This window comes from Erythrolamprus reginae, chromosome 7 (genome assembly GCF_031021105.1).
Source record: "Erythrolamprus reginae isolate rEryReg1 chromosome 7, rEryReg1.hap1, whole genome shotgun sequence".
NCBI lineage: Eukaryota > Metazoa > Chordata > Lepidosauria > Squamata > Dipsadidae > Erythrolamprus > Erythrolamprus reginae.
Genome location: NC_091956.1, coordinates 24,336,303 through 24,362,305, shown reverse-complemented (window position 1 = coordinate 24,362,305; position 26,003 = coordinate 24,336,303). Strand labels below are relative to the sequence as shown.

The 26,003-nt window shown below is 42.3% G+C and overlaps 1 protein-coding gene across 1 annotated transcript in view; it reads left to right on the top strand.

The window, feature by feature from the left end:
• The window catches only part of NFXL1 (nuclear transcription factor, X-box binding like 1), an 80,267-nt gene that overhangs the window by 38,302 nt on the left and 15,962 nt on the right, over positions 1 to 26,003 (top strand). The window contains 5 exon segments of the mRNA XM_070757161.1: positions 3,534 to 3,555; positions 9,496 to 9,636; positions 14,427 to 14,593; positions 18,130 to 18,199; positions 24,691 to 24,795. Coding sequence (XP_070613262.1) covers positions 3,534 to 3,555; positions 9,496 to 9,636; positions 14,427 to 14,593; positions 18,130 to 18,199; positions 24,691 to 24,795 — 505 coding nt within the window.

The window sequence follows — 26,003 nt, the reverse complement described above, 5'->3', positions numbered from 1 at the left end:
TATATTTATAAGTAAAGTCTTTCAAATAAAGTCCAAGTATCTTGTTATACCTCTTGGCTGCATAGCTAGAGGTATAACAAGCAGGAAGAGGGAGATTATGATCCCACTATATAGAGTGCTGGTGAGATCACATTTGGAATACTGTGTTCAGTTCTGGAGACCTCACCTACAAAAAGATATTGACAAAATTGAACGGGTCCAAAGACGGGCTACAAGAATGGTGGAAGGTCTTAAGCATAAAACGTATCAGGAAAGACTTAATGAACTCAATCTGTATAGTCTGGAGGACAGAAGGAAAAGGGGGGACATGATCGAAACATTTAAATATATTAAAGGGTTAAATAAGGGCCAGGAGGGAAGTGTTTTTAATAGGAAAGTGAACACAAGAACTAGGGGACACAATCTGAAGTTAGTTGGGGGAAAGATCAAAAGCAACATGAGAAAATATTATTTTACTGAAAGAGTAGTAGATCCTTGGAACAAACTTCCAGCAGACGTGGTAGATAAATCCACAGTAACTGAATTTAAACATGCCTGGGATAAACATATATCCATCCTAAGATAAAATACAGGGAATAGTATAAGGGCAGACTAGATGGACCATGAGGTCTTTTTCTGCCATCAGACTTCTATGTTTCTATGTTGCTAAAAGACTTTTGCTGAAATTAGCAGAGAGAGTTCTATCACCTGGCAAGAGTCCCAGAAAAAGAGATAACACAAATAATAATTACCCAGCTGGAAATAATCAAAAGCAAAGATGCACAGGAATAATCTTGAAGCTTAGAGTTCTTCTTAAAGCCAAAAATGTTATTTCAAACGCAAGACAATGATCACAAAATTAGAAGCCAGAATAATGTATTGTTCTCTGCACCGGAGTGTGGCTCTGCCCGCTCTTAAATACCCTGTGGGCATGTCCCAATAGCCCCCAGCACTACTCCTGAGTGACTTTCCTCTTAGCCAACCATTCGTGTCTTCTAAATGCCCTTCAAACCCTGGCATCCGGAAGAGGCTCCTCCTCTTCCCCTGAGACATTCAGCACAGGAAGTGCAGAAGGCCCTGGTTGTTCTGTCCCTGACCCCTCATCTACTTCACTGTCCATCTCAGGTGCCAGGACGCCGGTGCCATGTCTCCACAGTCTCTGCATCCTCAGAAATCCATGATTATTTGTGCAGGACATGAGCAAACAAGACCAGCACGTATCATAGAGCCAATTTGATCTAGCTAGGGGACCATGAGTTCTAGTCCAGTGATGGCAAACCTTTTTTTCTCCGGGTGCCGAAAGAGCGTGCATGTGTGCTATCGTGCATGCATGAGTGCTCACACCCATAATTCAATGCCCAGGCAGTGTAAAAACAGCTCCCCCCCCCCCAAGTGCTCTAGAGGCTAGAAATAGCCTATTTCCCAACTTCTGGTGAACCCAGTAGGCTCATGTTTTACCCTCCCCGGGCTCCAAAGGCTTCCCTGGAGCCAGGGGAAAATAAAATGCCCTCCCTCATCCCCCCTGAAGTCTTTCTGGAAGCCAAACACACCCTCTCAGAGCCTCTGTGCAAGCCAAAAATCAGCTTGCCACCACACACGTACACGTTGGAGCTGAGATAGGGCAACAGTTCGCGTGGCAGCAGATATGGCTCCGCGTGCCGCCGGTGGCACCCATGGCATAGGTTCGCCATCACTGTTATAGTCTGTCGTTAGGCATGAAAGGTGAGGCTCGGTGGCTCAGCGTCCGGAAAGTTGTCTGGAAAGCCGGCAGCTCAGGTTTGAGTCCCGTCTTCGCCCTAGCCCCTGCCAGTCTAGCTGTTCAAAAGCATGCAAATAAATAGATACCAATTCAGGGAGAATTGGTATCTATTATGCTCCATGACCTCAGGAACCGTCTGCTACCGCACGAATCCCAGCGACCGATAAGGTCCCACAGAGTTGGCCTTCTCCGGGTCCCGTCGACTAAACAATGTCGTTTGGCAGGCCCCAGGGGAAGAGCCTTCTCTGTGGCGGCCCCGGCCCTCTGGAACCAACTCCCCCCAGAGATTAGAATTGCCGCCACCCTCCCTGTCTTTCATAAACTACTCAAGACTCATTTATACCGCCAGGCATGGGGGAGTTGAGATATTCCTTCCCCCTAGGCCATTACAATCAATTTGGCAGGACAAAAATAAATAAAATAAATATTCTTCTCACTCAGTAGCAACGATTTGTAGCCTTCTGCCATATCTTGCCTTGAGAGATACTACAACTCTTAATAATAATAATAATAATAATAATAATAATAATAATAATAATAATTTATTAGATTTGTATGCCGCCCCTCTCCGAAGACTCGGGGCGGCTCACAACAACGATAAAAACAATATTATACTGGCACAAATCTAATATTAAAAAAACCCTAAAAATCCTATCATAATTAAAAACCAAACAGCACATACATACCAAACATAAATTATAATAAGCCTGGGGGAAAGGTGTCTCAAATCCCCCATGCCTGGCGGTATAGGTGGGTCTTAAGTAGTTTACGGAAGACAAGGAGGGTGGGAGCAGTTCTAATCTCCGGGGGGAGTTGATTCCAGAGGTCCGGGACCGCCACAGAGAAGGCTTTTCCCCTAGGGCCCGCCAGACGACATTGTTTAGTCGACGGGACCCAGAGAAGGCCAACTCTGTGGGACCTTATCGGCCGCTGGGATTCGTGCGGTAGCAGGCGGTTCCGGAGGTACTCTGGTCCAATGCCATGTAGGGCTTTAAAGGTCATGACCAACACTTTGAATTGTGACCCGAAACTGATCGGCAGCCAATGCAGGCCACGGAGTGTTGTAGATACGTGGGCGAATCTGGGAAGCCCCACGATGGCTCTCGCGGCTGCGTTCTGCACGATCTGAAGTTTCCGAACACTCTTCAAAGGTAGCCCCATGTAGAGAGCGTTGCAGTAATCGAACCTCAAGGTGATGAGGGCATGAGTGACTGTGAGCAATGACTCCCTGTCCAAATAGGGCCGCAACTGGTGCACCAGGCGAACCTGGGCAAAGGCCCCCCTCGCCACAGCTGAAAGATGATGTTCCAATGTCAGCTGTGGATCGAGGAGGACGCCCAAGTTGCGTACCCTCGTCTAAGGGGGTCAATAGTTCCTCCCCCAGGGTAATGAACGGACAGATGGAATTGTCCTTGGGAGGCAATACTCACAGCCACTCCGTCTTGTCTGGGTTGAGTTTGAGTTTGTTGACACCCATCCAGTCCCCAACAGCCTCCAGGCACCGGCGCATCACTTCCACTTAATCCCAGAATGTATTTATTTCCTCTCATCTCCTTGATTCTTTCTATAAGAACAAGCCCCCTTAATAAAATAGGCTAAAGACACAATAGGCTAAATTGAAGCAGGTTCTCCATTTTTGAGACTTCAGACTCTTCTCTTTGCCCCTTTACAAAGACAAAACGGTTGGCCCATTTAAGGGATCTCTCCAAACAGTTTTCAAAGAAGCAATTCAGATGAATTAATTGGAATTACATTTCAATAAATTGAGCTTGGGTTGTTTTTGGTTTTTTTGCAGGCAATGCTTTGGAAAACACGAGGTGAGTCATTATAACTGTCATTATTTGAAATAAAACTGAGCCATGCATAACTTGGTTTCAATTAGTGTCTCAGAATTAAGCGTTAGCATTTAATGGATTTGACGTGAAATTTTATTTGCAGCTGAAATGCTTTGCTTTTTGTTTGAAACCCAGATAGTTTTTCATCCAAAAGTTGACATTTCCGTCAGCAGGATAATGCCCAATTGTTCTAAAGCCTTTGTAAGAGTGCGGTCCTCATTTGATTAAACCTTTGACATATTTCAAATGATGTGACTCGTTGGGAAATAACCTTTTGTTAATGCTTAATGAGCAATAATCCAGTTAGCTTTTTTAATGGGGCTTTATTATTTTTTTGATGTTATCTTTCTTGGAAAAAATTAAATGGTTTTGTCAGCTGACACTGCTGGCATTATATATTTTGTGGTTGTTTCAAAAACATCTGCAAATGATATTTTGATAATGGATTTCAAATGTTGCATAAGGAAGTATGGTGAGCAAAGTAGCATTTGAGAGCTCTCCAATTGCCTGAAATAATATAACTTAAGCTCAATATTACATAAGAAGTCCTGATGTCAATTTGGACAGAAGATGGAGAGGGCCCCTCAAACATCTAATATGAATGGAAACCAACGTGCACACTGTGTTGAATTACAGTTTTCTAAAACAGAAAGAACTCAACTGAGTATATCAATTTTGTGCACAGAAAACAAGAGAGTTTCTTAGAATAAATTTAAATAACAACAATATTTCATCATTAAAATAGCTTAATATCTGTAGAGGGTGAATTGATCTCTTACAATTTCATCTGAGCAACTAAAGGGAAAACTTTGACCCATAAAAGTTTGGAAGAAAGTTAAATTTTACCGTATATTTCTAAAAATGCAAGGTTTTTTTTAAGAATGCAGAAGGACTAGAATTTATAAATAAAATTTATGTCCCAGTTGACATAGTAAACAGAATAAATTGCTGCCAAATATTTTACATCCTTCTAAGTTGCACAACGCCATTTGTCCCTCTGTCCTCCATGACATTAATTTCTTTTCTCTGTTTTAAATCTTCTTTAAAAAGTTTAAAAAATTGTTTCTTCAACCTAGATGAGTTTTTGCAGGAACCTAGCCTCCTTCCTTCCTTCCTTCCTTCCTTCCTTCCTTCCTTCCTTCCTTCCTTCCTTCCTTCCTTCCTTCCTTCCTTCCTTCCTTCCTTCCTTCCTTCCTAATTTTGGACACAATTAATCTATTCTACAGGTATTCCTTGTTTAGCTATAAGAGTTAGGATTGGCAAGTGGTGTCACAAAGTGGAACTCTGATCCTATTTATGATCTTACTTCAGCTTTTCTTTGCTTTACTGATTTGCAAAGGTCATAAATGTGAGGAATAGTAAATTATTCATCATTGCCATAACTCTGCACAGTTGGTGAACGAAACATCATCAAGCGACCATAACTGGTGCTCTCAAAAGTTTGCTATTGGAAAGAGTGTCTGATTTGATTATAAAAAGTTCGAGAATATAATATGTCATGGTACATAATGTATAAAGTTTCATATCTTGATGGATTTTAGTGATGTACCGTGGAAATTCACTGTGGTTATTTAATACCAGGTGGCAGATTTAGTATAATCTGTCACCTGTTATTTCTTGTTCTGCCTTCAGGTCCTTTAGACTCAGTGTTTCCCAACCTTGCCCACTTGAAGATATTTGGACTTCAACTCCCAGAATTCCCCAGCCAGCAAATGCTGGCTGGGAATTCTGGGAGTTGAAGTCCAGATATCTTCAAGTGGCCACGGTTGGGAAACACTGCTTTGGAGAATAGATTGACACCTCCTCCCTTCTCTGTAACAGCCTCTCAAGTACTGGAACACTGCTATCATGTCACCCTATTCTTTGTTTTAATTTAATTTAATTTTATACCGGAGAAAGGATTGACATGTTAGGTTGTAATGATTAATTTTTCTGCTAATTTTTCTTGGATTATCTCTTTCTCTTTTTACTATTATTCCATAAAATATGGTGGTGTTTTTAATTCCTGAAAATTATTTTTTAGCAAAAATAATTGTCAGTTAAGGAGAAGATTGTAGAACTTCAAAACATTGCTTGCATGCTATTCTTCCAAGCATGGAAAGGGATGTTGTTGGATGTTGATCCTTTCTTCATGTGGCTGATACCACTTTTCTATCTAAAAGCATATTGTGACCAGGGGAGTGGCTTTAATATTAAATAGCAGTAATACATTTGTTTTTTTCATGCTATAAATAAAAGGTTTGCTAGACACACAGTACAACTTAACAAATACACAATGAAAACAACCTAATACAGGGCTGTCAAATTCATAGCTCACAGGCCGAATGGGTTACACGCTGGCTATGCCCATGCCCGCTTTAACAAAGGGAAAAAAGTCACGATTTGTCACGTGATGCCGTGTGTTTGACACCATTGACCTAGTGGATTGTGAAGAATCAACACCTTTGATCTTCCCCACCACTTTCTAGCTTGTTCCTTAACAACCTTTAAGTGTGTATTTGTGAGAGGCTGGTAACACCATTCCCCAGGCTAAGCAAAATGACTCAACTCCAGTTCCCAATTGAATATACAGTAATACCTCATGATATGAACTCCTAGTCATACAAACTTTTCGAGATACGAACCCGGGTTTCGGAATATTTTTGCCTCTTCTTACGAATTTTTTTCGCCTTATGAACCTGCCGCCACCGCCGGCGGGATACCCCGCCTCCGGACACTCCGCTGGGCACTGCCACCCAGCTGTCACCTTCTGAAACAGCCGGGGGGCTTCTCGGTGGTCTCCTGAACGCCCAACCCAGAAGTTCGGCAAAAGTTGGGGTTCGGGAGAACACTGAGAAGCCCCGCCGCCCGGCTGTCACCTTCTGAAATGCCGAACCTGGAAGTTCGGTAAAAGTTTGGGTTGGGGTTCATGTTCGGGAGAACCCCGAGAAGCCCCCGGCTGTTTCAGAAGGTGACAGCCGGGCGGTGGCGCTTCTCGGCGTTCACCCAAACCCAAACTTTTGCCAAACTTTTCGGGTTCGGGAGAGCACCGAGAAGTGCCCGAGCGGTGGTGCCCAGCGGAGCGCCTGTTTTTGCGATTTTTTTGGGGGGGGAGGCTTGCACGCATTAATCGGTTTTCCATTATTTCCTATGGGAAACATTGTTTCGTCTTACAAACTTTTCACCTTACAAACCGCCTCCTGGAACCAATTAATTTCGTAAGACAAGGTATCACTGTATTAAAAATTCACCAGCATTTTACATGACACAACTTTAAGGAAACATTTAAGCTTAATTAACATGCTTCAGTTTTTGAATTTTGATTGTAAAATAATGAACAGTGTCCTTCAGTAAAAAGGGATTATTTTGACGAACTGAATCCCGTAAGGCTGTAATCAGCCAGTCATCTAAGTATAATTTCTTATTGCAAAACAAAAGGATATTTTTTTAAAAATGATACGGAGTTCTGAAGAGAATCAGTACAAAATGTAATGCTTTCGGTGATTACACAGGATGTCTCATTCTGATGTATGGGAAACATATGTAGACTGCCAGGAATGTAAACTGTTAAGGCTAATTTAATCATAATAATATCAATAAAAATAGACATTGGTTAGTAAGAAATATCTTAACAACGGCATGTATTCAGACCCCTCAGGTTTGGGGAAAAATACCATTAATAATGGGCTAGAACATCTGGCATAGATTGTTAATTTAGAACAAGTGTGGATTATATTTCAGAAGTATCGATGGATACTCTTATTTCTCAACTTTCCAGTAGGCTGCTATTTGCAGATGATGTGATGTCTGGAAGGATCAGTGCAAAAGCTTTTCGGCTTATTTTTTTTTTCAGATGGATATGAGTGGAGGTAGACATTAAAAGCTGGGGTTGGGATGTGTTGCAGAAGAAAACTATTATACCAGATATTCCCTATACAGTTAGTCCTTACCTTATGACCAAAATTAAGCCCTAAATTTATGTTGCCAAATGACCCTGGGACACAGCAACCTGTTGTGGTCCGCTAGTAGCCTGTGCAGCTGGTTAGCAGATCCCGCCAGAAAAGATGCTGACGTGGTGATACACCAGTGGCCTGTGCGGATGGCAGCCGAGTCGGACAGTGAGGAGGCAGGAGTGGTTCCTCAGGAGCAGGTCTCCTTGAGAGTAGGCTTGGGGCTAATTGGCCATTCCCCTAGCCAATTTAAAGGATGATAATGCAGAGAACAATTTGCGGGGAACAATGTTTGTTCATATGGGTGTGGGCACACACGCTCCTTCGGCACCTGAGGAAAAAAAAGGTTCACCATCACTGGTCTAGTTTATTGAACCCTACAGTAACATGCTTATCAATATTTGAACCAGTTATATTTTGATATTGTTGCATGAAATGTGTGATACCACAAGTGCCGTGCATATTGCCTATCTGAACTTCAGCAAAGCCTTTGATACGGTTCCACATAAAGAGCTGATAGATAAATTAGTGAAGATTGGACTCAATCCCTGGATAGTTCAATGGATTTGCTGTTGGCTGAAGCATAGACATCAGAGAGTTATTGTTAATGGCGAGTATTCTGAGCAGAGACAGGTTACAAGCGATGTGCCACAAGGGTCTGTTCTGGATCCTATTCTTTTTAATATGTTTGTGAATGACATAGGGGAAGGTTTGGTAGGGAAGGTTTGCCTATTTGCTGATGACTCTAAAGTATGCAATAGGGTTGATATTCCTGGAGGCGTCTGTAATATGGTAAATGATTTAGCTTTACTAGATAAATGGTCAAAGCAATGGAAACTGCAGTTTAATGTTTCCAAATGTAAAATAATGCACTTGGGGAAAAGGAATCCTCAATCTGAGTATTGTATTGGCAGTTCTGTGTTAGCAAAAACTTCAGAAGAAAAGGATTTAGGGGTAGTGATTTCTGACAGTCTCAAAATGGGTGAACAGTGCAGTCAGGCGGTAGGGAAAGCAAGTAGGATGCTTGGCTGCATAGCTAGAGGTATAACAAGCAGGAAGAGGGAGATTGTGATCCCGCTATATAGAGTGCTGGTGAGACCACATTTGGAATACTGTGTTCAGTTCTGGAGACCTCACCTACAAAAAGATATTGACAAAATTGAACGGGTCCAAAGACGGGCTACAAGAATGGTGGAAGGTCTTAAGCATAAAACGTATCAGGAAAGATTTAATGAACTCAATCTGTATAGTCTGGAGGACAGAAGGAAAAGGGGGGACATGATCGAAACATTTAAATATATTAAAGGGTTAAACAAGGTCCAGGAGGGAAGTGTTTTTAATAGGAAAGTGAACACAAGAACAAGGGGACACAATCTGAAGTTAGTTGGGGGAAAAGATCAAAAGCAGCATGAGAAAATATTATTTTACTGAAAGAGTAGTAGATCCTTGGAACAAACTTCCAGCAGACGTGGTAGATAAATCCACAGTAACTGAATTTAAACATGCCTGGGATAAACATATATCCATCCTAAGATAAAATACAGGAAATAGTATAAGGGCAGACTAGATGGACCATGAGGTCTTTTTCTGCCGTCAGACTTCTATGTTTCTATGTTTCTATAATTGATTGCCTTCTACTGTACTTCAGTTTATTGGAGTCGGACAGCATTTATTAACAAATAATAACTAACAATAATTTATATGTGATTATACCTTTAACATCATCCAACAACAATTGTTCCTACCATGTCTTACCAAGGACTCAATAGGTGGAAAGAAATATTAAATCCAGTCCAAACATTTGTCTGGCTGTGATCAACCGTAATAATAATGGTTTTACTGTTGCAATCTGCTTAGCATCTATGATTAAGGCAACATGTCCTAAATAAGGAGGATTAAATTTTATGCAGCAATTCATCTTGTATGAAAGCTTGTAGAATTAATGTTGAAGGTTGTTTACAGTGTCCCTCAAGTAATTATCTCAATCTTTCAGATAAGCCCATTGCCATGTCATACTGCCAGGCCGTATTCCTGTAAAAGACTCTGTGGAAGGTGGCTGGATTGTCAGAATCATACTTGCCTGAAAGAATGCCATATAGTTTCTGAAAGAGATGCCAACAATGATAGGCAAAAGGTAAGCACTGTATTTTTCAGACTATAAGACGTACCGGAGTAAAAGGCGCACCTTAGTTTTTTGGGGAGAAAACTAAGAAAAAAGCTGATTGGGGAGGTGGATGGCTGCCCTGAATACCCTCAATCAGCTGTTCCTAGAGGTGAACTTTAGCAACAGGTTCGTTGGTTGTGAGCTCTGTGCCTTGCTTTTTCGGCCTGTAAAACCTCAATTTCAGAGGCTTTTTTTCAGCTGTGAAAATTCCGTTTCAGAGGCATTTTTTCAGCCTGTGAAACCTCCATTTCAGAGGCATTTTTTCAGCCTGTGAAACCTCCATTTCAGAGGCTTTTTTCAGCTGTGAAACCACCATTTCAGAGGCTTTTTTTCCAGCTGTAAAATCTCCATTTCAGAGGCTTTTTTTCAGCTGTAAAATCTCCATTTCAGAGGCTTTTTTTCAGCTGTGAAACCTCCATTTCAGAGGCATTTTTTCAACCTGTGAAACCTCCATTTCAGAGGCATTTTTTCAGCTGTGAAAATTTCATTTCAGAGGCATTTTTTCAGCCTGTGAAACCTTCATTTCAGAGGCATTTTTTCAGCCTGTGAAACCTCCATTTCAGAGGCTTTTTTTCAGCTGTGAAACCTCCATTTCAGAGGCTTTTTTCAGCTGTGAAACCACCATTTCAGAGGCTTTTTTTCCAGCTGTAAAATCTCCATTTCAGAGGCTTTTTTTCAGCTGTAAAATCTCCATTTCAGAGGCTTTTTTTCAGCTGTGAAACCTCCATTTCAGAGGCATTTTTTCAACCTGTGAAACCTCCATTTCAGAGGCTTTTTTCCAGCTGTGAAACCTCCATTTCAGACATTTTTTCAGCTGTGAAAATTCCGTTTCAGAGGCTTTTTTTCAACCTGTGAAACCTCCATTTCAGAGGCTTTTTTCAGCTGTGAAAATTCTGTTTCATGCTTTTTTCCAGCTTGTGAAACCTCCACTTCAGAGGCATTTTCCCAGCCTGTGTAACCTCCATTGTAGTCCTGCGTCTCAAATGGAGGTTTCAGAGCCTGAAAAAAGCCACTGAAATCGAGGTTTCGCAGACTGTTTTTGCCCCTAAAACCTCCATTTGAGAGGCTGAATGGGGCTACATTCGGTGTATAAGACACACCCAAATTTTCACCCTCTTGTAGGGAGGGGAAAGGTGTGTCTTACACTCTGAAAAACATGGTAATCCTTTCAGCGGCAAACACAGTTTGTTTCATAATAAGACAAGAGCTTTTTATTTAAACAGTTGCATTACATTATAACTAGGATATATATGCATTGCATGGAGCCTCTCAATGTAAAATTCTTTCTAACAGTAATAAAATTTGGAGTAATGTTACTCATTCTTGCTTGTTGCACAGTTGTAGCATCAAACAGGGACCCCATGAATCCGATAGATATTTACAAAATGGCAGAGATCTACGCGGCAATTTAAATAGGATTGTAAATCTACTTAACTGTAGCCCTGTCTCTGTGTATGCTGAATGGAAATCTGTAGTTTGCTTGGGCTCATGAAGGTTCAATTTGTTGAATTTTTACCTAGTATTCGGCTGGTAGATGATAATATTAATGGAGATACAGATAATAAGAACATTACTTGGCAATTGCTGAGCCTTATAACAGTGTTTAGATCTTGCTGCGGCAATTCTATTTTGGCTAGTGTTGTTTTTTCTTTTCTTTATTCTCCCAAAACTGCATAATTTCTGACTTTCAATGAGATAGTTTTCCTGAGACTCAGGGCGGCTCATAACATAGCAAATACAAACCATGCAAGAAATCTAATATTAAAATACTCTAAAAACCTCAATACTAAGAGCATATTAAAAAAATCTAACTTAATTTATATTCCAAAACCCCAACTCATTTAAAAACCAACCATCCACATTCGTCTTGTCAAATTCAATCAAAGGCCGGGGTAGATTTTAAAATTCAGTGGCCCCAGGCCTGTCAGCAGAGATGCGTAAATAGTGGTAACTTCAACTGAAGCTTTGCTCAAAAGGGATTTTTTAAAAAAGTAATGCAAACCATTGGCTTTGTGCTTAAGTGCCACAGTTAAAGTCAGACAACTAGTTCCTTCCTTTAATCTTTTTAAAATGAACTGTGTTTGCCAGTTCTTATGCTAATGACCTCTTAATTTTTTTTTTTAATACGGATGAGCTCTATTTGGTTGCGAATTGTAAAAACGGGCTATGAGTTTAAAGGAGGGGGGCCGTAGTCTTTTCTGAGTGCTTTGCTCCTGTCGCTCGTCACCCTGGGATTTATTTATTTATCGGACTTTTATGCCGCCCCTCTCCGAGGACTCAGGGCAACATATAATAAACAATATACAGTGTTCTGTCGGGCTCTCTGGTACACTCCTCCCAAAAATTCACAGGTACAAATTTCAGACACACATACGTTTGAAAATTCAAAACAATGTTCTTTATAATGAAAATTCACTTAAACTAAGCCCTCTTTTTGTATAGCAAAGAGCACTGGTCTCCAAACAAACTGGTAATTTGTACAAGTCCCTTATCAGTTCTGTGATACTTAGCTTGCAGCTGTGAGGCAATTCACATTCCTTCTTCTTTCACAAAGTGAAACACACTTTGCTCTGGTTTAGTTTCAAAGCGGGGAAAAATCAGCACACAAAAGGTCAAAGTCAGCAAAGCAGTCACGAAACACAACAATCAGATAATCCTCCACAATGGCCAAACCCACAGGCTGCTATTTATAGCAGCCTCACTAATTACCACAGCCCCACCCAACCACAGGTAGCCTCATTTTCTTTGATAATAATCTCTCAGTTGTTGTTGCCTATGCATCGCTCTCCGCATGCGTGGCTGTATCATTAACTCTTGTTCTGAATCCAAGGAGGAGCTAGATAATTGATCTCCTTCTGAGCTGTCTGCCACACTCTCCTCCTCCCTGTCACTCATGTCTTCTTGGTCAGAGGAGCCTTCATCATCAGATTCCACCGGGGGGGGGGGGGAAACAGGCCTGCAGCATGTGGATGTCTCCCCCACATCCACAGTCCTTGGGGCAGGAGCTGGGCCAGAGCTAACCACAGCATACAGTATCTTAGATCCAGTTAATTAATTTAAAGTCTAAAAACCCAAACAAACCAACAAAAAGTCATTCCATTTGTTCAGCATTCTCTCAACACATTGTCTAGCACATTCAATGGCCATTGGACATTGGCTGCCATTCACACCAAGGCGATTGCTTAATGCGGAAAAGAGCAAACGAAAGCATTCTTTCTCTGCTCAACACAATTTAATATTCCATTAAAATTGCAGATTCATTTAGGTCCCAGCTGTCCTTCTTTGGGAGTGACTTTGGGAAGAGTCCCATGGGATTGGGCAGCATAGAAATCCAATTAATAATAATACAGAAAAAACAAAAGTCTGCGCAGCTTCTGCATATGTTTCTTTTTTAGGTTTCAAGACAATGTATTGACTTTCTGTTACGTAAGTGAGCCAAGCGTCTTTACATACATTTAAACCGGGTGAAATGCTTCCGGTTCACTCATGGCTGTCAATCGTCAGAGAGCCCGTCGCAAAGGGAGCGCGAGGCTCCATCTACTCTTTCAGACACCGCCATTTGGGTTCATTTACCCTCTGCGCACGTGCAAAGCATTCTGTGCATGCGCAGAAGGTAAAAGAACAAAAATGGTGGCGCCTGGCCGAGTGGGTGGAGCCTCACGCTCCCTTTGCAACTGGCTCTCCGATGACTGATAGCCGCGAGCGAACTGGGAGAATTTCACCCGATTTTAATGAATGGAGGATCCCAAAAACCGAATATAGTGGTACCTCTACTTAAGAACGCCTCTACTTAAGAACTTTTCTAGATAAGAACTGGGTGTTCAAGGTTTTTTTTGCCTCTTCTTAAGAATCATTTTCTACTTAAGGACCCAAACTCGGAAAAATTTTCCAGGAAATTTGAGAGCGGCATGAAGGCCCCGCCAGTTTCTCTCTCTGGCGCAGTGTATCGGAGACAGCCTTGCGCCGGATGTATGGGAGGCACGTGCTCCTCCTCGCCTCCTCAGAGTCCCCCCCCCTTTTTTAAGCCTTAAAGTTTTGGATTTTTTTTATTTCCCTCACCTCACCTTCTTCCTTCAGCAGCGACTGCCCTCCTCCTCTTCTTCCTCCTCCTCCTCCCACCCAAATTCCGAGCTTTTATTTCTTTCCGAGTGGGTTTGCACGCATTATTTGCTTTTACATTGATTCCTATGGGAAAAATTGCTTCTACTTACAAACTCCGGGACCATCTTCTGCCGCACGAATCTCAGCAGCCGGTTAGGTCCCACAGAGTTGGCCTTCTCCGGGTCCCATCGACTAAGCAATGTCATTTGGTGGGACCCAGGAGAAGAACCTTCTCTGTGGCGGCCCCGACCCTCTGGAACCAGCTCCCCCCAGATATCAGAGTTGCCCCCACCCTCCTTGCCTTTCACAAGCTCCTTAAAACCCACCTCTGTCGTCAGGCATGGGGGAATTGAAATTTCACTTCCCCCTAGGCTTATAGAATTTGTACATGGTATGCTTGTATGTATGAGTGGTTCTTTAAATTGGGGTTTTTAAGATTATTTTTTAAGATTAGATTTGTTTTCATTGTCTTTTCATTGTTGTTAGCCGCCCCGAGTCTTCGGAGAGGGGCGGCATACAAATCAATCAATCAAACAAACAAACAAACAAACAAACAACTAAACAAATGTTTCTACTTAAGAACCTGGTCATGGAACGAATTAAGTTCTCAAGTAGAGTTACCACTCTAAATGATAAATTACATTTCGCTGTTTTACTAGGCGGGTCCAGAATGTTCTCCGTGTGAAGAAGGATGCTCCAAGCCACGACCAGCTGGGTGCTCTCATGCGTGCCCTCTGCCATGCCATCCTGGAGAATGTCCGGCGTGTGCCCAAATGATCCGAATAAAATGCCACTGCAAACTGACAAGCCTATACATTGAATGCATGTGCGTAATTAAATGGCTTTGTTTGTTTCTTTCAAATATTCTGGTAACTAAGCTATTTTAATCTAGTTTTTACACCGCTGTGTTGAAATGAGGTAGGCGTGCGCACATACACACATACACACACTCACATTTCCTCGGAGTCAGAATCTTCCAGTGGGAGGCAACCTCAGTTATGGAATGTTTAAATAGTTGTGGTTAGTCCCAATTGCCTGGTTGTTTGTGCCTTAATTGTTTTCCTCTCCTATTATATTTTGTAGGCTGCCCAATAGAATGGGTAGCTGTAGATCAGGGGTCCCCAAACTTTTTACACAGGGGGCCAGTTTACTGTCCCTCAGACTGTTGGAGGGCAGGACTATTAAAAAAACCTATGAACAAATCCCTATGCACACTGCACAAATCTTATTTAAAGTAAAAAACAAAATGGGAACAAATACAATATTTAAAATAAAGAAGTAATTAAATAATGAAGTAATAAGTAATTTATACTTCTTTATTAACAAGTAAATTTAAACTTAAATCAACAAACTCCCTCCATTTCTCCTTCCTTCCTTCCCTCCCTCCCTCCTTCCTCTCCATTTCTCTCTTCCCTCTCTCTTTTCTTCCTTCTCTCTCATTTGTTTCATTTTCCTCTCCCTCGTTTTCTCTCCATCATTTTCTCATTTTTCTCTTTTCTCTCTCTTTCCATCTATCCCCCTTTCTCCCTTCCTCTCTATCTCTCCCTTTCTCTCTCTCTTTCTCTGTCCCTCTCTCTTTCTCTCTCTTTCTTTCTCTGACTCATTCTCTTTCTCTCTCCCTCTTTGTATCTCTCCCTCTTTCTCTCTCTCCCTCTCTATCTCCCTCTTATCCTCCCCGCCCCTTGCCTCTTACCGCCTCCTTGCTCAGCAGCAGACCGTGGTGAGTTGACAGGAGATTCGGGAGCTTATTATATCTATTGATAAAATCTTGTGGGCTACCGCGGGCCGGATAAATTGCCTCAGCGGGCTGCATCCGGCCCCCGGGCCGTAGTTTGGGGACCGCTGCTGTAGATGATGCAGAAGACTTGCAAATGAATTGTGCATACGTACAAGGGTCACCCAGAAAGTAATGCACCACATTTTTTTTCCTTCAACAATTATTTATTGAACACAATGAAAGAATGATGTTTCTTCTACACTCCCTATTTTTCTACGTAATCTCCGTCCTGTTCTATGGCCTTCCTCCAGCGACAGACAAGGGCGTGTATGCCCTATCGCAGTGTTTCCCAACCTTGGCCACTTGAAGATATTTGGACTTCAACTCCCAGAATTCCCCAGCCAGCGAATGCTGGCTGGGGAATTCTGGGAGTTGAAGTCCAGTTATCTTCAAGTGACCAAGGTTGGGAAACACTGCCCTATCGGTACCACTCCTTGTTCTGGTCAGGAAGCCATTTCTGCACTGTGCAAATCACCTCTTCGTCATCCTCAAAATTTCTTCCGCGAATGGCATCCTTTAATGGCCCAAATAAGTGGAAGTCTGTTCCCAACAGTTTCTTTCTCTGCAGTGAGAAATTCAATTATAACATGCTGCTTGTAACGTACATCACTTACAGACGCCATTTCGCCACACTGCTGCAGCTACGCTATCTGTCTGAAGAAACATAGAACATTGACGGCAGAAAAAGACCTCATGGTCCATCTAGTCTGCCCTTATACTATTTCCTATATTTTATTTTAGGACGGATATATGTTTATCCCAGGCATGTTTAAATTCAGTTACTGTGGTTTTACCAACCACGTCTGCTGGAAGTTTGTTCTAAGCATCTACTACTCTTAGAATGCAAAAATTTACACACGCACTCCTGACAATTCAAATAATGCATATCTAAAGTTTCGCATTCATGCCATTACTGTAGGCTGAGGGGAAAAATGTGATGCATTACTTTGTGGACGACCCTGATGGATCTGAGGGGTTCTTGGTCCTCTCTGAGCTTGCTTGTTTTATTGCAGAGGTTTTATTACCATAACTTGGTATCATCATCAGGGTTAGTGATATACAGTGTTCCCTCGATTTTCGCGGGTTTGAACTTCGCGAATAGCCTATACCACGGTTTTTTAAAAAATATTAATTAAAAAATACTTCGCGGTTTTTTTCTATACCATGGTTTTTCCCACCTGATGACATCATACATCATCGCCAAACTAATAATTTTTGCAAATAAATAACAAAAAAATTATTATTGTTAATAAATAATTATGTCTATAAATATCAGGATCACTAAGTGCCTTATTCAAAGGTGAGTACCAGTAATAATGGTGAGTAAATGGCTGTTAAGGGAATGGGAAATGGTAATTTAGGGGTTTAAAGTGTTAAGGGAAGGCTTGTGATACTGTCCATAGCCAAAAATGGTGCATTTACTTCCGCATCTCTACTTCGCGGAAATTTGACTTTCACGGGTGGTCTCGGAACGCATCCCCCGCAAAAATCGAGGGAACACTGTACAGCAATACATATACAATGCAAGCCTCAATCAATACATATACAGACTAACATAACACATAGTTCTTACTACACATAGTAGTCCTTACAAAGTAGTTATACAGACAAACCAGCATAGAATCAGAGATATCAGGGAGAGTCTCAAAGCTCTCGGCTCCAAGAAAGAGACGCTGCTGACCTCCTTTTATAGATGATTGCAACACCAGCTCTTAAAGCAGTAGTGTACTAATTCCTTTAACTATACATTGCTGGCTTAGGTTATATATTGTAAAACCCAGGTAGTTATGAACACAGTGTTAACAATATACTAGTAAAAGTAAAAAGAACATGGAGGTGGAGGATATCCAGCTAATTTTCCAGAGATGTGAGAAGCACTCCAAATAACTAGACCACATACATTTAAAAAAAAAAATATTAAATTTTTATTTACAAATATAATACACAGAAAGAAAGAAACAAAAAAAAGTATATAAAAAGAAAGAAAAAAAACAGTACATCACAAATACATATTAAAATATGGGCAAATACAGGGTCAGTCCATGCAGACCACATACATTGTATGTATAAATATTATTTACATTAGGGAAATATCGTAGTCAGTAACAGTCCTAGTCATTAACAAATATAGTCATTTTACTGCACTAAAACTTTGCACTGGCTAATCTGTCTTTCTGACTTCTTTTTGCTTGCTGCTTATGCTTCAGATATAAAAGGCCTGAAAAACTAGGTTTTAAATGTTAAAACTAGAACTATTGTTTCTGGACATGCTGAGTTAGTGGTCAGTTTATCCTAATTATCGGGCTAGTTTGAATCGGAGGATTTTTACCAAATTTAACATGAGATACAGTGGGCATTTCAAGTGTTGCCTTATAAAACCTCATTTTATTCTCACGAGATTATCACTTAATCTGATATTAACCCGGCTTTATTTGATTGTTCAAACTCAATCTTCCTTTTTTTAAAAAATCCTCACCTATTTTATGTCTGCTTTCTCAGTTCAACACCGATACGTTGGTAGAACATAAAGCAATGAATAACTTGACTTTTTAAAAATCAATGACCACTGCTTTCTATTTCTTCAGAAAAATCACAAATGCTGATGCAAAAGAGAAAGAAGAGCTGTGTTCCTGCAAAAACCAGTGTCCCAAGGAGGTAAACCCTAAAGGAAAAAGCATTTTTGTTTTATTGATATATTTTTCTTTAATAAACATAAAAAAACTCAATATCTATATGGGTTAGGTTTAGGTTTATTGGATTTATATGCCGCCCCTCTCCGCAAACTCGGGGCGGCTCACAACAATAATAAAAAACAGTACGGTACACAATACCAAATCCAATGCCCACCCATCCAGTTACAATTTAAATTAATAATCTCATAAAAACAGTATATATAAAAAACAGGCACACAGTCAATCAATCAACAGAACAACATGGGCAAGGGGGAGGTGTTTTAGTTCCCCCATGCCTGACGGCAAAGGTGGGTCTTAAGGAGTTTACGAAAGGCCTGTTGTCTGAGTACATTTTGTTTTGAATAACAAAAATTGTGCCGTGTTTCTCAGATCTAATAATAAATAATAAATAAATAATAAATCTAATAATAAATAAATAAATTTGTCTTATTTTCTGAGAAACACAGTACAATGTTTATTGACTTTTTGTTATTCAAAACGAAACGTAGTTATTTTTCTTTAGAAAAATTAGTCTTATTTTTCTTTAGAATTGAAAATAAGCACTTGGGCTTATTTTTGAGGTGGTCTTATGTTTTTTTGAGGCGCTGCAGGCCAGACTCGACGAGCTGGACGCACCGTGGGACGCACCATCGCCTCCATTTTGAATTTTCAGTGTTTGGAATTGAGGCCTTTTGGCGAATAGAAGGAAAATGGGGAGGGGGAAATTTGCTACCTGCCATCCTTGAATTTGAGGAATACAGTAGATGAAAGGCAGGAAAATCCCCCCTCCCCATTTTCCTTTCACTCGCCAAAAAGCTTCCCGCAAGGCTTCCAAAAAGAGGGAAAAATCAAAGCAGCTGGACACGGAGCTGCCAGCTTTGGGGAGCGGCCCAACAAGCAGAAGCATTATGCTCAGAAAGAGAAAGGCAAAAGCGGTATTTGCACTGCCCTAAGGAGCCAGCAGGTTGCAGCTGCAAACCAGACAGTTCCTACACACACCCCGTGCGCTCATGCCACCATTTGTACTGGCCATACCTATCTCCCCACCCCCCGGGCTTATTTTCAGGGTGGGGTAACATCTGTTCTGTTCGTGGGCTTCCGATAAATTCCAATCCCCAGAAAATCACTTCTTAGAAATTAAACTCACTCTTTATTTCACTCAAGCAGGGTACATGATTGCAATGCATAGTTCAAAAGTAGCATAGAAGCAGAATTCTATCTCGTTAAAAAACCAGCTTCGACTCTGGGTCTGGGAAGCTCGCCAAACTCAGTCGTTATCACATTCCTTAGATCAGTGTTTCCCAACCTTGGCAACTTGAAGATATTTGGACTTCAACTCCCAGAATTCCCCAGCCAGCTGGCTGGGGAATTCTGGGAGTTGAAGTCCAAATATCTTCAAGTTGCCAAGGTTGGCAAACACTGTCTTAAATCAGTGATTTTCAACCTTTTTTGAGCCGTGGCACATTTTTTACATTTACAAAATCCTGGGGCACATCACCAACTAAAATGACACAAAATGACACTCTAACGCAGTACTACATTATACATACAGTTAATAATATAGTTAATAATATTAATAATATAGTTTCTAAATGTATTTATACTCACTTAGTGTGAAACCTGGTTCTGTTTCAATGAACACAAAAGGGATATCCTGGCAGGAATGGTAGCTTGAGGACCCATGTTTAATTTCCCCATGACACACCTGACCATGTCTCACGGCACACTAGTGTGCCGCGGCACACTGCCTTAGATAACCCATTTTTTATTACTCAAAATATAGGCAGTAGCTCACCGAATACTTTTGCTAGCACAGAAGTCCAGCACAGAATGTAGAGATCATGATTTTTAGAACTTCTTTTCAAGCACACCACAGTTTCTCGGCTCTTCCATGGAACGAACGTTGAGGATCCACGCCCCCATTTCCCACCACCCTTCCTTTATATTGCCTGGAAGTTTCATCACATCTCAAAAATGTCAGAAGAGAAGGATTTAGGGGTAGTGATTTCTGACAGTCTCAAAATGGGTGAGCAGTGTGGTCGGGCAGTAGGAAAAGCAAGTAGGATGCTTGGCTGCATAGTTAGAGGTATAACAAGCAGGAAGAGGGAGATTGTGATCCCCTTATATAGAGCGCTGGTGAGACCACATTTGGAGTACTGTGTTCAGTTCTGGAGATCTCACCTACAAAAAGATATTGACAAAATTGAATGGGTCCAAAGAGGGGCTACAAGAATGGTGGAAGGTCTTAAGCATAAAACGTATCAGGAAAGACTTCATGAACTCAATCCGTATAGTCTGGAGCAGTGTTTTTCAACCAGTGTGCCGTGGCACACTAGTGTGCCGCGAGACATGGTCAGGTGTGCCGCGAAGAAGGAAGCTCAGGTTCCGGTCTCGCAACTTTTTGCTGAGAGAGAAAGAGAGAGTGAGAGAGAGTGAGAAAGAAGGAAAGCAAGAGAGAAAGAAAGAGAGAGAGAAAGAAAAGAGAGAGAGAAAGAAAGAGAGAGAGAGAAAGCAAGAAAGAGAGAGAAAGAGAGAAAGAAAGCAAGAGAGAGAGAGAAAAGGAAAGGAAGGGAGAGAGAGAGAAATGAGCAAAAAGGGGAGGAAAAAAGAGAAATGAGAAAATGATTGAGACGGAGAATGAGAGGAAAGAGAAAGAAACAAAAGAGAGAGAGAAGTGACTCTTGATTTAAAGCATATGATAAAGAGCACCCAAAGAATAAGACTGAGAAAAACCCCAGCCCTCACCTGTTTTTGGAAATGGTTCAAGAGTGTGTATACACACACACTCACTCACACACACACACAAGAGGGGGGAGACAGGGATGGAAAAAGAGAGGAGAGTGTCTTAGGGTTTCATTTTGTGTAATTTTGGTTGGTGGTGTGCCCCAGGATTTTGTAAATGTAAAAAATGTGCCGCGGCTCAAAAAACGTTGAAAATCACTGGTCTGGAGGACAGAAGGAAAAGGGGGACATGATCAAAACATTTAAATATGTTAAAGGCTTAAATAAAGTCCAGGAGGGAAGTGTTTTTAATAGGAAAGTGAACACAAGAACAAGGGGACACAATCTGAAGTTAGTTGGGGGAAAGATCAAAAGCAACGTGAGGAAATATTATTTCACTGAAAGAGTAGTAGATCCTTGGAACAAACTTCCAGCAGACGTGGTTGGTAAATCCACAGTAACTGAATTTAAACATGCCTGGGATAAACATATATCCATCCTAAGATAAAACACAGGAAATAGTATAAGGGCAGACTAGATAGACCATGAGGCCTTTTTCTGCCGTCAGTCTTCTATGTTTCTATGTTTCTAGCTAAGGCTGTGAATTAATACCTTTTACTCTGTATCTCCTCCCGCCTGCTAGCCATTCTTCTATAGCAGAGGTCCCCAACCTTTTTTGCACCAGGGACCGGCATTAAGCTAGACCAGTTTTCCATGGCCCGGTGGGGGGGGGCGCTTTGGTCATATGGGGGTGGGGTTCATTTCCTTCATTTCCTCTTTCTCTCATTCCCTCTTTCTATCCTTTCTATCTCTCACTCTTTCCTTCTCTCCCTCCCTTTCTCTCTCTTTCCTTTCTCTCATTCCCTCTTTCTATCCTTTCTATCTCTCACTCTTTCCTTCTCTCCCTCCCTTTCTCTCTTTCCTTTCTCTCATTCCCTCTTTCTATCCTTTCTATCTCTCACTCTTTCCTTCTCTCTCTCCCTTTCTCTCTCTTTCCTTTCTCTCATTCCCTCTTTCTATCCTTTCTATCTCTCACTCTTTCCTTCTCTCCCTCCCTTTCTCTCTTTCCTTTCTCTCATTCCCTCTTTCTATCCTTTCTATCTCTCACTCTTTCCTTCTCTCCCTCCCTTTCTCTCTTTCCTTTCTCTCATTCCCTCTTTCTATCCTTTCTATCTCTCACTCTTTCCTTCTCTCTCTCCCTTTCTCTCTCTTTCCTTTCTCTCATTCCCTCTTACTCTCTATCCTTTCTATCTCTCACTCCTTTCTCTCCCTCCCTTTCTCTCTCTTTCCTTTCTCTCATTCACTCTTTGTCTCCTGGGGCTGCCTGCGCCTGCCCTGCACCCCCCACCGCGGAGGGAAAGCATTTGGTATCGGCACCGCCAACCCCCCCTCCACGAGCAGCAAAAGCCTAAGCGGCGGGGTGCGCCCTTTGCATTTCGGCATTGGCGCTCTCCCCTCCACGAGCAGCAAAAGCCTCAGCGATGGAGCAGAAAGGCAAACGACGCGATCAGTCGCTGAGGCTTTTGCTGCTCCTGGAGGAGAGAGCGCCAATGCCGAAATGCAAAGGGCGCACCCCGCCGCTTAGGCTTTTGCTGCTCCTGGAGGGGGGGAGGATTTAATCCTCCCCGCCCCCCCGGCAGCCAAATCTCGCTGAGGCTTTGGAGTTCGGGCGATCCGACGGAGTTCCCGCTCCCACCAACGCTCTGCAGCCACGCCAGAGCCACCGCCACGAGAAAGCTTTCCAAGACCCATCAACGTCCCGCTGGAAGCTGCCCTCCCGCCAGCCGCGCCGCCCCGGAGCCCCGAAGGCTCGCAGCAGAGGGAGGCAAAGCGGCGCGCGGCAGCCACAACAAGCCCGCACTTGTTGCGCGATGGGAGCGCGAAGACGACCGCAGGCGCGACCCGGGCAGCCTTTCGACCGACTCGCTTTCGCCGCGCCCGGATAGCGGCGGCGTCTCCTGGGGCTGCCTGCGCCTGCCCTGCACCCCCCACCGCGGAGGGAAAGCATTGCCGAAATGCACCCCGCCGCTTAGGCTTTTGCTGCTCCTGGAGGGGGGGAGGATTTAATCCTCCCCGCCCCCCCGGCAGCCAAAGCTAGCTGTCAGCGGTGCCGCGGACCGGCTGAAAAACCCCAACGGCCCGGTCCTGGTCCGCGGACCGGCAGTTGGGGACCTCTGTTCTATAGCATGGAGTAATCCAACTATTTTCCACTAATATGTCTTCCTCACTGTCTGACTGAGACCAATCTCCCATTGTCACATCAGCCCTCTCAGGCTCTCCCCAGTCACTGTCTGCCTCACTCTCAGCTTCCTCTGGCAGCCCCCCTGGCCCAGGGTACCCAGAGGGGCCTGGCTCATCTTCTTCAGAATCAGGCATGACATGAGGTGGATAAGGATCACTCACAACAAGATCTACCCCCCAGAAATTAGAGTTGGGCTTCTTCTTGGAGTGGGTCAGAGACGGATTGCTCCTACTGCGCTATACGCGCAACATTGGGTGTCCAACTTGTGTGTACATGCATCCCAAAGAGTTTTTGCTTCTGTGCATGGGGATATGCAAGAGAAAGATTTTGGTTATTCTTTTGCTTCTGCGCATGAACAGAAGCAAAAAAAAAATCACTGATATCTCATATGCGCATCCCCTCACGAGATTTTGCTTCCTATGCATGCGCACATCGGACACCCAAAGCTGCGCGCGCAGCTCAACTTTTACTACCAGTGCAGACAGTGTCCTTTACCATTCCAGTAGGAACCCATTACTGGAGTGGGTCATGTTTTTGGAGAAACATGGAAGTAGTCATAACAGGCATATCGTTATTTGAATCCTAAATTCTGAAGTAACGTTTAACATCTGGTAACTACATGGATTAATCTACATCATTGTCTTGGTATCAGCCTGGAAAGAATTTTGCATGAAAATGAATTGTATAGAAAATGTCTTCACATCCTTGGCTCAAAGTACAAGAAATCTAAGTACAGTGATATAAACCCGGGGTTAAGATTTTTTTGCCTCTTCTTACAAACTATTTTCACCTTACAAACCCACTGTTGCCGCTGGGATGTCCCGCCTCCGGACTTCCGTTGCCAGCGAAGCGCCTGTTTTTGTGCTGCTGGGATTCCCCTGAGGCTCCCATCCATGGGAAACCCCATCTCCGGACTTCCGTGTTTTTGTGATGCTGCAGGGGAATCGCAGCAGCTCAAAAACAGGCGCTTCACTGGCAACGGAAGTCCGGAGGTGGGGTTTCCCAACAAGGGGAGCCTCAGTGAAATCGCAGCATTGCAAAAACACAGAGGTCTGGAGGTGGGGTTTCAAGGACTTCGGTGTTTTTGTGATGCTGCAATTTCACTGAGGCTCCCTTCGCTGGGAAACCTCACCTCCAGACTTCCATTGCCAGAAAAGCGCTCATTTTTACGATGCTGGGATTCCCCTGCAGCATTGCAAAAACACAGAAGTCCGGAGGTGGGGTTTCCCATGGAGGGGAGCCTCAGGGGAATCACAGCAGCGCAAAAACGGGCGCTTTGGCTGGCAAAAGGGGTGAGTTTTGGGCTTGCACACATTAATCGCTTTTCCATTGATTCCTATGGGAAACATTGTTTCGTCTTACAAACGTTTCACCTTAAGAACCTCGTTCTGGAACCAATTAAATTTGTAAGACAAGGTATCACTGTATAATAATAACCAAGAAATGCAAGTAAGCAAAACCGAACGTTTATTCTTTGTGCCAGACACATATCTGTCTCTCTGACATTACAGCTACCTTGTGGTCATCGATGTAAAGAGATATGTCACCTAGGGGAGTGTTGTCAGAATTGCAATCAGAAAGTTAAAATCCGTTGTCCCTGTAAGAGACTCAAAAAGGTAAGCTATATTAATGAGGTAAACCGTAAACTATATCAGAAACAAGGTTATTGTATTTTGTATGCATTCATTCATGAGATGTGATTTATGTCTGAGGGATTTCTGAAGCAATTTTAAGAAGTCATACAGGGAAGCCTTGTTCCATGAGGAGAACTCAGCTCATGATTTACTACAGGTTGTCCTCAACTTACAACCAGAATTGAGCCCAAAATGTATGTGAAGTGAGAAATTCATGAGTGAGTTTTGCCACATTTTATACGGCTTTTCTTGTCACATTTGTTAAGTCCGCTATGAGTCTGCTAGGTGTTGGGCGGTTTAGAAATCCAACAAAATAAATAAATAAGTGAATGACTGTAGTTGTTAAATTAGAAACACGGTTGTTGAGTGAATCTGGTTTTCCCCTTGACTTTGTTTGTCAGTAAGTCACAAAAAGGTGATCACATGACCCCAGGACATTGTAACCCTCATAAATATGAATCAGTTGCCAAGCAACTGGGTTTTGATCATGTGACCACGGGGATGCTACAGGTGAAAAATGGTCATAAGTCACTTTTTTCAATGCCGTTGTAACTTTAAATCATCACTAAATTAACTGTTGTAAATCAAGCACTACTTGATAACTGCTTTTCCGTTTTTAAAAAAATAGTTCATCATAATAATATAAATATTTTATTGTATTATTAGTTTTGTTCATTCAATTCTAATTCATAATAAAGCTATGTTGTAGATAATAAAAGCAGAAATAGCATACAAATATATACTGCTCAAAAAAAAATAAAGGGAACACTCAAATAACACATCCTGGATCTGAATGAATGAAATATTCTCATTGAATACTTTGTTCTGTACAAAGTTGAATGTGCACAACAGCATGTGGAATTGATTGTCAATCATTGTTGCTTCCTAAGTGGACAGTTTGATTTCACAGAAGTTTGATTTACTTGGAATTATATTGTGTTGTTTAAGTGTTCCCTTTATTTTTTTGAGCAGTGTACATTGTATGTTGTGGTTGGCTCCAGGTCAGCTTCTCTGGCCACTGATTTTGATTCAGAGGAGCTGGGGACGTTAGATCACAAAAGACCTGTCTGGTTTGATGAGGAGTCAGACAGTGAAAAAGAAGGAGAAAGGGATGATGAAGGGGCTAGAGAGGGCAGCAGAGCCAGTCAGATCTCCAGCCAGAGTCTCATCTGAGTCAGACGGGGAGGAAA